Source organism: Urocampus carinirostris, chromosome 9 (genome assembly GCF_059441175.1).
Source record: "Urocampus carinirostris isolate Australia breed hairy pipefish chromosome 9, RoL_Ucar_1.0, whole genome shotgun sequence".
In the NCBI taxonomy this organism is placed as follows: domain Eukaryota; kingdom Metazoa; phylum Chordata; class Actinopteri; order Syngnathiformes; family Syngnathidae; genus Urocampus; species Urocampus carinirostris.
In genome coordinates this window covers 41,061,904-41,073,189 of record NC_142357.1, presented here as the reverse complement: position 1 = coordinate 41,073,189, position 11,286 = coordinate 41,061,904, and the positions used below count along the sequence as shown (strand labels likewise).

Below are 11,286 nucleotides of genomic sequence, written 5' to 3'. Positions count from 1 at the left end.
TGCGCGACCTTATAACGCTCGGGAAAGTCCGGAAGCACGGAGATATTCGATGCGGGCTTCTGATTGGCTGCCGAGTATGCAAATTAACCAAACGAACCGAAATTCGTTCTTTTAGACACTGATACAAGAGAAATGTGACAACAACCGTGTCATATATATTATATATGGAGTAGAAAGACATCATCAGTCCGAATATATTGTTTATTTTGTATTTCTGTGCAGATTTTCTACCCAGGTAACCCGAGTCCTCTCTTGAAAGTCCTCAATAATTGAGCATCGCGTAATCTCATCCGAGGCCGCTGCTGGAGTCGCTAATGAAAGCACGACATGACTTCCGCGGCTGTGAGTATTCTATCTTTTTTTGTTGCAAAATGTCACTTTTGCTTTTTTTCTTTCCCTGTCAAAACTCCGCTCGCCTTTATTTTGGTCTGCAGGATTTGACGAGCGAGGGGGACTCGGTGAAAGTGGGAATTGTGCTGAATGCAACACCAGGTAAGATTTTTTAAAAAATGAGATACATTTGGTAATTATGAGAATCATTTTTTAGAATTTTTTTTGTGGTATTAAAATAATATGTTTTGTTTTATTTTCTTTTATTATTATTCCCTTTTTCTTTTCACATTGTAGTAAAATATTTGTTAGTTTTTTTTTCTTTCATTTTCCTCAGAAGAATATTTTTTTCTTAGTTTATGGTCATTTAAAAATGTGATTTCATTAATTTTCTATCTAGACATCTATCTATCTAGACATCTATCCATCTAGACATCTATCCATCTAGACATCTATCTATCTCGACATCTATCTAGACATCTATCTATCTAGACATGTATCTATCTAGACATCTATCTATCTAGACATCTATCTATCTATCTAGACATTTATCTAGACATCTATCTAGACATCTATCTAGACATCTATCTATCTATCTAGACATCTATCTATCTAGACATCTATCTATTTAGACTACTAGACATCTATCTAGACATCTATCTATTTAGACTACTAGACATCTATCTAGACATCTATCTATTTAGACTACTAGACATCTATCTAGACATGTATCTATCTAGACATCTATCTATCTATCTAGACATCTATCTATCTACTAGACATCTATCTATCTAGACATCTATCTAGACATCTATCTAGACATCTATCTATCTAGACATCTATCTATCTATCTAGACATCGATCTATCTAGACATCTATCTAGACATGTATCTATCTAGACATCTATCTATCTATCTAGACATCTATCTATCTAGACATCTATCTATCTATCTAGACATTTATCTAGACATCTATCTAGACATCTATCTATCTAGACATCTATCTAGACATCTATCTATCTATCTATCTAGACATCTATCTATCTAGACATCTATCTATCTAGACATCTATCTATCTAGACATCTATCTAGACATGTATCTATCTAGACATCTATCTATCTATCTAGACATCTATCTATCTAGACATCTATCTATCTATCTAGACATTTATCTAGACATCTATCTAGACATCTATCTATCTAGACATCTATCTAGACATCTATCTATCTATCTATCTAGACATCTATCTATCTAGACATCTATCTATCTAGACATCTATCTATCTAGACATCTATCTAGACATCTATCTATCTAGACATCTATCTATCTAGACTACTAGACATCTATCTAGACATGTATCTATCTAGACATCTATCTATCTATCTAGACATCTATCTATCTACTAGACATCTATCTATCTAGACATCTATCTAGACATCTATCTAGACATCTATCTAGACATCTATTTATCTATCTAGACATCTATCAATCTAGACATCTATCTAGACATCTATCTAGACATCTATCTATATATATATATATATATATATATATATATATATATATCTAGACATCTTTCTATCTCTATCTATTTAGACATCTACCTATCATCTATCTATCTATTTCTATCTAGACATCTATCTACCTATCTATCTAGAAATCTACCTATCTATCTACCCGTTCATATCCTTCAAGAGGGGTGACAGACAGCAAGACAAACCCATACAAAACAAAGAATTTAAAAAAAAAAAAATGGAAAAAGTAGCAAAAAACACTCACAAAAATGTTTTGGGGCCATGGTCAACCCAAATGCCCAATCACCCAAACAAGTTAGGCACCTAAGTCGGTCATGCTTTCGTCCCTCCAGATGAAAAGGGGCACGACTTGGGTCAGGGTGACACAACACACTCTTTTGTTCAACAGCAGGGCAGGACAGTTTTCGCTGGTTTACCCCTGCCGCATCATACGGGTGCCCTGCCCATCCCTTAGAATGCGTCCAAACATCCTACGATCATTGTGAGGAATGTGTTTTCTCATTTTTGTATATTTCATTCGTGGTAAAAGTTGTTTTTTTTTCTTTCAGTTTATTTGGAAAAATATTTTTCTTTTGGGGGAAATGTTATTTTTGTGGTAAAAATAATTACATTCTTTCATTTTACTATAAAGGGTTTTTTCTTATTTTATTACATTTTATTATGTGGTAAAACAGAAATACTCAACAGACTACTTTTTTATTTCTTTAATTTTACTATAAACATTTATTTTTATTTTATTATATTTTATTTTGTAGTAAAAAAATGCTTGAAAGACTACATTTTTGTATTTCTTTCATTTTACTATAAAGGGCTTTTTCTTATTGTATTATATTTTATTTTGTAGTAAAATAAAAATACTTGAAAGACTACTTTTTTAAAATTTCTTTCATTTTACTATCAAACTTTTTTATGTTATTATATTTTGTAGTAAAACAGAAATTCCCCGAAAGACTACTTTTTTTATATCTTTAATCTTACTATAAACAATTTTTTTATTTTATTTTATTTTGTAGTAAAGAAGTACTCGAAAGACTACATTTTTTTATTTCTTTCATTTTACTATAAACGTTTTTTTTTCTTAATTTCTTATTTCATTTTGTAGTAAAACAAAAATACTCAAGAGACTACATTTTTTTATTTCTTTAATTTTACTATAAAGGTTTTTTTTCTTATTTTCTGATATTTTATCTTGTAGTAAAACAGAAATACTCGAAAGACCACATTTTATTTTTTATCTTTTTCATTTTACTATAAAGGATTATTTCTTACCTTCTTTCATTTTATTTTGTAGTAAAACAAAAACACTCCAAAGACTACATTTTGTTAAATTTCTTAAATTTTACAATAAACAATTTTTAGGTTTTACTATAAAAAAGTAGAAGTTGGATTTCGTTTTCGGGGTGGATGCCGGGTGACCTCTCACAGCGCCACACGCTGAAAGTGGCGGACAAAAGCACTACAGTAATGTCCTCTACCCGGAAAAAGGTGCACAATACAAAATCTAACTTACAGCAAAATTTCTGTGACGTAGCCAAGTTGCACGTGCATTGTTGAAGCAGGATGGCAGAATTCATGTCAGTTTATAGCAGCCCATTGACACAAAGAGATCGTAGAGCATAGATAGGAACAGCTCAAGGTATGTGCTAGCAGGAAGATAGCGACTATATTTTAGTCATGAAAGCCAGTCATTGATCGGCACTGGATTTCTTCCTTTGAAGGAACTGGAGAAATTGAAGAAGTGGCCTTGAAACACCGTCACCCGATACTATGATTATCAGATATCCAAGACCATGCCCGTAGAGGCAAGATCTGGTCAAGCGTCCCCCGGGCCATTTAAAAAGAGGAGCTGATCGATCGTTCTCTTTTCTTTTCGCCTACCTGAATGACACACCGCACGCCATGAGATCTGAGTTCGAACCCTGTGATATATGTATTAAAAAAACAAATTGATTTTTTTTCTCTCAAAAAGGTGAAGCATGTACGTTCATTGACGAGGACGGACGCAGTTTGGACTACGTGTCAGAAGATGAGGTACAATCGCAATTCCCCAAATATAATCCAGTTTACGACCGCAACCCTTCCCCGTGCAGCCACCGCGTCGCTTCTCCTTCGACCAAGCCGTGACCGTGGACGACTTGCAGGTACAAAAACATGAAACCTTTTCTGAGTTTTTGACTCTTCTTAGCTTTTTTTGCAGAAGTTCCACGGGGAGCTCCTGCAGCCCCTCACGGAATGCATGAGTGGAGGTTATAACGGGTCACTCCTCGTATGCGGCGCCTCCACGGAAAACATCTGCGAACTGATTGATGAAGTGATCGTCCGACAGGTAGTTATATAATGTGACTTCATCTATCCGAGAGGGGAGTGTTTTATCGTTTCACGTCATTTGTCAAAAGTTAGAATAACAGATAAGACAGATAAACGCTCGTCCATGAGATCTGGGGTAGCAAAAGTGGGCTAAAACGACTACCAATAAAATCAAATTGTCACGGTTGCCTATACAAACCCTGTCCTGTCAATCCCCTTTTGTCAGTCCGTCTCAGTGTTCTGGTTTGCCTGCGTCCTAGAGGTGTCTTTGAACCTCTTTTGCTCTAACTTCCTTTTTTCCTTTTCTCCCTTTTCTCTTTCTCTCTTCCTACCCTTCGCGCTTTCTTTTCTCTTTTCTCTCCTTCTGTTTTTCCATTTCTCTTTGGATTTCTTTCTTCCTCTCCCTTTCTTTTCCCCCTCTCACGACCTTTATCCCTACCTCTCTCTCTTTTCATTTCTTTGTCCCACCCTCTCTCCTTTTCCCTCCCTCTTTCTCTTATTTCTTGATCCCTCTTTTTCTTTCTCTTGAATCTACTCGTCCGGCCCCCGACTGAATGTTTGTCCTATCGTGTGGCCCCCGAGTTCAAATGAGTTTGACACCCCTGTGTTAGGGCATACCCTCTTGCTTCTTGCTGGCCAAAATCAGACTGCTATTGCAAGGTGAGACGTAGACCAGCTCTGGTTTTCGGTGTCCTGTGAAGGGCGGACCCCCTGTGGTGGAGTTGTCACGGCAACCTTTGATGCACAAAGCAAGCTAATGTCCCCCTTCCCAACCTCACATTCCACCAGTATCAGTCAGATAACATCTATATATGTGATTGACTTAGAACACAGTATTCACCTCCCATGTTTTGATATTTTCTTCAGATTGCAAAACGAATGTTGAATACTCGATACTCTGTTACAAACTGTTCAGCAAAACACGTGACTGAATAAATGGAGAACTGCTTAATTTTTTAACCTTTTTGTTTGTTATTCGGCCATTTCATTTGTGTGCTACAGCTTTTGATAAACGTCTTCAGTCGTGTGATTTCATCTGCGAAGGACGAGCTGTTGGTGACTGTATCCAACCTTCAGGTTTGAAGTTTTTTCTCTTATTTTGGAAATTTTAGCAGCGTTTCCTGCCAGCACTGAGGATAAAGATTGTATAGAATAGAATAGAATCTACCTTTATTGTCATTGTTACAACATGGGTTGAATATATTGTGACAACGGAATTGGACGTGGCACTCCAGGGCCACATTTTACAGTGAGGATAAAGAAAACAAAGAAGATAAAGGAACAAAGAAGATGTTTGTACTGTCCTTGATTGCCTAGGCTTTGTTTTCCTCCAGAGGAGGTAGTATGATGGGGTGAGGGACAGACAGAGATGGCCGGATCCAACTAGATGTTTGATCTTACTGTACACATGATCCAGTGTTTTTACCCTGGTTGCTCAGTCCACGTATTGAATGAATTTGGGAAGTACAGTCCTTAAGCATGCCTGATTAAAGTCGCCGGTGACTATAAAAGCTCCGTCCGGGTGTGCAAGCTGCTGTTTATTGATAGCAGCGGGCGGGAGATTTAGCGATATGCTAACTTTAGCATCCTGTGGAACGTTAGCATCCGGTGGAACGTAAACAGCAAGCACAATGACCACAGTTAGCTCTATCGGTAGATAGAAGGGTCTACACTATATTGAGTGAGCAGTGTGTGTCAATGATTCGGCTGTTATTGCAGCGCATAGTCCCCCACCCCTGTTTTTACCAGGAGTCTCATGTAATACTTTTAATGAGCAAGATTAACTTCCAAAGTATTTTTTGGCATGATTGCACTATTTTTTTCTTTTTTTTTTCATATTTCATGAGGCGTTTTGCAGTGCAGATTATTTTGTTTATTTATTTTTATTTTATTTTTATTGATTTATTGTATTTCTTTCATATTTTGGGGCCAATTTTTCTTTCATTTTTTTACATTTTGCTGCGTATATTTAATTATTTTATTCACAATTGTGGCAGTGCATCAGTGTAATTGATTCATTGATTAAATTGTATTTATCTTTTATTATCGTTATGTATTTATTTGTTTTTCTCTGTTATTTTACTTGATTTTATTTGAGTAAATATTTGTAATAAATTAGTTTGTGTATTTTTTTCACAGTTCCATCCTGATGGGATTGATTGTTCGATTTAATGTATTGATTTATTTTATTTTAGCAATATTTTCATATCTTCCCTGATATTTCGCTTGAGGTTTTGAGGCGACTATGAATTAAATAATTAGTCTGTTTATTCATTCATTGATTTATTAATTTATTAATTTCATACAGATGGAAGAGCTGCAGATTGATGTATTTAATGTATTTATTTTTGGTTTTTATTATCATTAATTGATTGATTGATTGATTTTAGCATTATTGAATATAGATCTAATACAGTATATCTATTTATTCATCACAGTTTTATACGGACGGGGGTGCTGCAGACCTCTTGAACCCTGACACAGAAACCCTAGAACTGGTCCATCATCCGGTCCTGGGAAGGTGGGTGTCACTCATCGATGGAATTACTGTAAGAAATGATTTGTATTCGTTGTTTCTTCATTTTTTACAACAAAAAATATATGGGCATCTATGTTATCTGTGAAGCAGAATTGTGAAACTCAATTTAATTCAGTGTTTCTTGTCATATGAATAGTAAAGAACTACGTTTCCCTGCAAAACTTTGCTGTCCACACAGTTGCCAGCATAAAAATAAAATTATACTAATAAAGTAAAATGGAAAAAAATAGAAACTAATCAAGTCAAGTCATGTTTGTTTGCGACACCCTTAATCACAAAGAGTCTCAAGGGGCTGCACAGACTACAGACCATTATGACATAATCCCCTGATCTAAAACCGACATGAGGGCAAGGAAAAACTCTATGACCTCGAGTCAAGTCAAGTCATGATCTAAAACCTACATGGGGGCAAGGGAAAACTCAAACCCTCAGCGTTAGTCAAGTCATGTTTATTTGTTTGGCCCTTAATCACAAGGAGTCTCAAAGGGCTGAACAGACCACAGATTATTGCAAACCCCAGACTATTATTGCACCATCCCCTCATCTAAAACCTACATGGGGGCAAGGGAAAACTCAAAACCTCAGCATTAGTCAAGTCATGTTTATTTGTTTGGCCCTTAATCACAAAGAGTCTCAAGGGGCTGCACAGACTACAGACTATTATGACAGCATCCCCTGATCTAAAACCTACATGCGGGCAAGAAATACACAGATATAGTCAACATAAAGTCTAGGTTATTCATATGCTATAGAATAGAAGTGTGTTTTAAGCTTAGATTTAAACATTTCCACTGAGGTTGCAGATCCATTCTCAGGGGGAAGAGCATTCCATAGCACCAAGGCCCCCAATGGAAAACACTGTCGGATTTCTTCTTGGCTCTTGGGATCACGAGTAAACCAGTATTTTCAGAGTGAAGGCTCCGGACCGGAACATAGGGGGGAATTAAATCTGAAAGATATGAGGGAGCAAGCCCATGCATGATTTTGTATACTATCAACAGAACCTTAAAAATCACATCTTAAGCTAACAGGGAGCCAATGCAGGTTAGCTCAAATCGGGATCATGTGATCCAACGTTCTTGTCTTAGTTAAAAGCCTGGCTGCAGCATTTTGTACCAGCTGAAGTCCCTTGATTTTGGACTTCGGGAGACCGGAGAGTAGGGCATTTCAGTAATGGAGACGGGAGGTAACAAACACATGGGGCAGCATGGGGCGTAATTTAGCGATGTTGCGAAGATGGAAGAAAGCTGTTCTAGTCATATTCTTCACGTGTGTTTGAAAGGACAGATCGGGGTCAAATATGAAACCTCAATTTTTAACTGAGCCACTCTGGGTGATCTTACATTTGTCAATGTTCAGAGCCATTTTTGAGAACAAGTCACGGCATTTGGATGGACCAATCACTAACATTTCGATCTTTTCAGAGTTAAGGCGCAAGAAGTTGAAAAAACTCAGAAACTACATAAATGTACTGTATACATAAAAGGATATTACGAATATTAAAAAGATAAATACACACGATTAACTCAAGGCACTAAGATAAAAATCAAAATAACACCGTTCAACCACATGCAGCCACAATTACCTGTGAATGAATGAATGAATGAAAACTTTATTTGAACATCAAAATAAACATCAAAATAAAAACAGAACAAAAAAAACTCAACAACAAAATAATGTGACATAATATGTTTGAAAAGGGGTAGTCAGAAGCAGATGCTTAAATTCCCTATCCCTTAATCTTCCCTATTAAATAAACCAATGATAATAACAACAATTGTAATATTATTAATAATAATGATATAACAATAGCAACAATAACAACAAAGGTAACCATATAGTATCTTCATCTCTGTATTCCGCCAGTCATGTTTTTTTGTATTTAAATTTGAAGACGTGAATAGTTGGACATTGTTTATATCTCGTCTTGTAAATTGTTCCAAAGTTTGACACACAGACACAGACTTACTTTTCCTGGTGGTTCTCACCTTTGGGATTAGGAATTCACGACTGCTCCTAAAGTTATAATTTCCTTCTTTCCGACTGAATCGTTTATGGATGTTTTTGTTGACCTTAAATAGCAGATGTTGATTGAAAATTTTTACTAAATCATCCAATTTTAATCATTTGGACGGCAGGAATAAAATATGAGTATGATCTCGATCAGGGTTGGGTAGAGTTACTTGAACTGGATTACTTTCAATGACTTTTGGATGACTTCAATACCAAATATGCTCATAAAAGACAAAAGAAACTCAATACGAATAAAATGACTCCATTTTGTGCAGGCTTGGGGAGTCACGGAACACATGGAAGGGCAAAAATGATGTTTGGATTGATTTTCATTTTGTTTCTGTCGCATTTGATGTTAGTTTTCCGGAGATCAAAGAGATCAAAGCCAGGAGAGAAAGCTTACCACGTGTTGTGAGTCATCATTTTATTCACATTTGCTTTCTTTTGTCTTTTATTAGCATATTTGCTATTGGAGTAGTCCAAAAGTAATTGAAAGTAATCCAGTTAAAGTAACCCTACCCAACCCTGATTTTATGTTCGTTTTGCCGGAGATCAAAGAGATCAAAGCCAGGAGAGAAAGCTTATCACGTGTTGTGAGTCATCATTTTATTCACATTTGCTTTCTTTTGTCTTTTATTAGCATATTTGCTATTGGAGTAGTCCAAAAGTAATTGAAAGTAATCCAGTTAAAGTAACCCCACCCAACCCTGATTTTATGTTAGTTTTGCCGGAGATCAAAGAGATCAAAGCCAGGAGAGAAAGCTTACCACGTGTTGTGAGTCATCGTTTTATTCATATTTGCTTTCTTTTGTCTTTTATTGGCATATTTGGTATTGGAGTAATCCAAAAGTCATTGAAAGTAATCCAGTTCAAGTAACCCTACCCAACCCTGATCTGGATATCCTACCCTGTGTATGGTTCTAATTGCAGGTTTTTGGAGGCTGGAGTGAACTTTTCAATGACTTCTGCTTGAAGAACATTGGAAAATGATGTGTTCCTGTCTGACGTTTGTTCCTTTTCTAGCGTTATCAAAGGTTTGGCTGAGGTCTGCGTGGTTTCTGCACAGGAAGCCTACGCTCTTTATAAAAGAAGCGTGCGAGCACAAAAGGTCGAGGGAGAGTCCCTTTTAACGCGGTAGGTCAAACCGGCCCCGGCCGAGCAACCTCGAGTAAAGTTTTATTTTCACCTTTTAGCATCCCGCTCCGTCTTATCGACTTCTTTTGTGTCGGACAGGAGCGCTCGGCTTTTTACTCTGGCGGCCGAATGGAAACTCGGAGAGGGGGACGTGGACTTTCGCTACTGTAGAAGCAGACTAAGGGTTTTCGGTCTGGTCGGAGGAGCCGATGGGACGAACGTGGCAGGGTTTGTGGACAATTTGGTTGGAAGCTTGTGAAGAACATCATGTTGTGGTCCTCTTGAGGTTTCAGTTATTTCTACAACTCTCATCTCATCTCATTAGCTGTACCGCTTATCCTCATTAGGGTCGCGGGGGGGCTGGAGCCCATCCCGGCCATCTCCGGGCAGTGGGCAGGGGACACCCTGAACCGGTTGCCAGCCAATCGCAGGGCACACGGGGACTCATTCATACCCACAATTTGGACCGGCCAATCCACCTGAAATGCATGTTTTTGGAACGTGGGAGGAAACCGGAGTGCCCGGAGGAAACCCACGCAAGCACAGGGAGAACATACAAACTCCGCACAGGAAGTCTGGAGCTGGATTTGAACCCACAACAGGTTCCCATGACATGAACTGTGCCGCACATGCGCTAACCACTGCGCCCCCGTTCTGCCCTTCTACAACTCTGATTTTATTATTATTATTTTATTTATGTGCTTAGATCTTAGAAAATATACATACAGCCAATGTTCCCTGGAATTTTCCCCAGGTTTGAGCCTTTACACAAAGTCGGTAAGCAACGCTTGAAACAACAGTGAGCAACCGTAATCCCAAGTGTGGCAAGATAATTAATTATCAAACATGTCCAAAACTTGACATCACGTTACATTTTTCTGAGTTTCCGGCAATGCAAAATGATTTTTCTCTTTTGAATGAATTGACTCATGTACGATGGCCTACAAAGGTCGTTTGTTTTTACAATTCTTAGATATCAATTTCTTTTTTTTCCCGATATATTTTGTCGCATAATATTAACATTTTTGGGGGCTTATTGAGTCGGTTGCACGATATAGAACTGTATTTAATCACATTTTTTTAGTGGAAGTACAATGTTGGCTTGAAATAATTGGAAATTATTTGAATGCAACACAAACTTTTTCTTCTTTTTGCCTGATCTTTTCTACTTTTTTTAATTCCTTTAAAAAAAACTCATTGTGTTTAATTTTCCTATCTGTTACTTTTTCTTTTTGTTCTCCATTTACTTTTTTCCTTTGTTTCTTTCTTTTCTTTTTTTATGGCTCTTTTCTGAATTTTTCCTTCGTTTTTCTCTTCCTTTTGTTTCTTTTTTTTCTCAGCTTTTCACTCCTTTTTCATTTTGGTATTTTTTTATTTTTTGTTCTATTCCCCCTTCCTTTAAGTCATTTTGTACATAATTTGACATCA

General features: G+C 37.0%; 1 protein-coding gene across 1 annotated transcript in view; it reads left to right on the top strand.

The window, feature by feature from the left end:
* The first annotated feature begins 327 nt into the window (after window positions 1-327).
* LOC148360310 (kinesin-like protein KIF13A) overlaps window positions 328-11,286 on the top strand; it is a 25,819-nt gene continuing 14,860 nt past the window's right edge. The window contains exons 1-9 of the mRNA XM_088343868.1: window positions 328-342; window positions 435-492; window positions 3,835-3,896; window positions 3,956-4,006; window positions 4,063-4,191; window positions 5,175-5,249; window positions 6,611-6,693; window positions 9,748-9,858; window positions 9,958-10,086. Of these exons, the coding sequence (XP_088199994.1) occupies window positions 328-342; window positions 435-492; window positions 3,835-3,896; window positions 3,956-4,006; window positions 4,063-4,191; window positions 5,175-5,249; window positions 6,611-6,693; window positions 9,748-9,858; window positions 9,958-10,086 (713 nt within the window). The remainder of the gene's footprint in view (window positions 343-434; window positions 493-3,834; window positions 3,897-3,955; window positions 4,007-4,062; window positions 4,192-5,174; window positions 5,250-6,610; window positions 6,694-9,747; window positions 9,859-9,957; window positions 10,087-11,286) is intronic.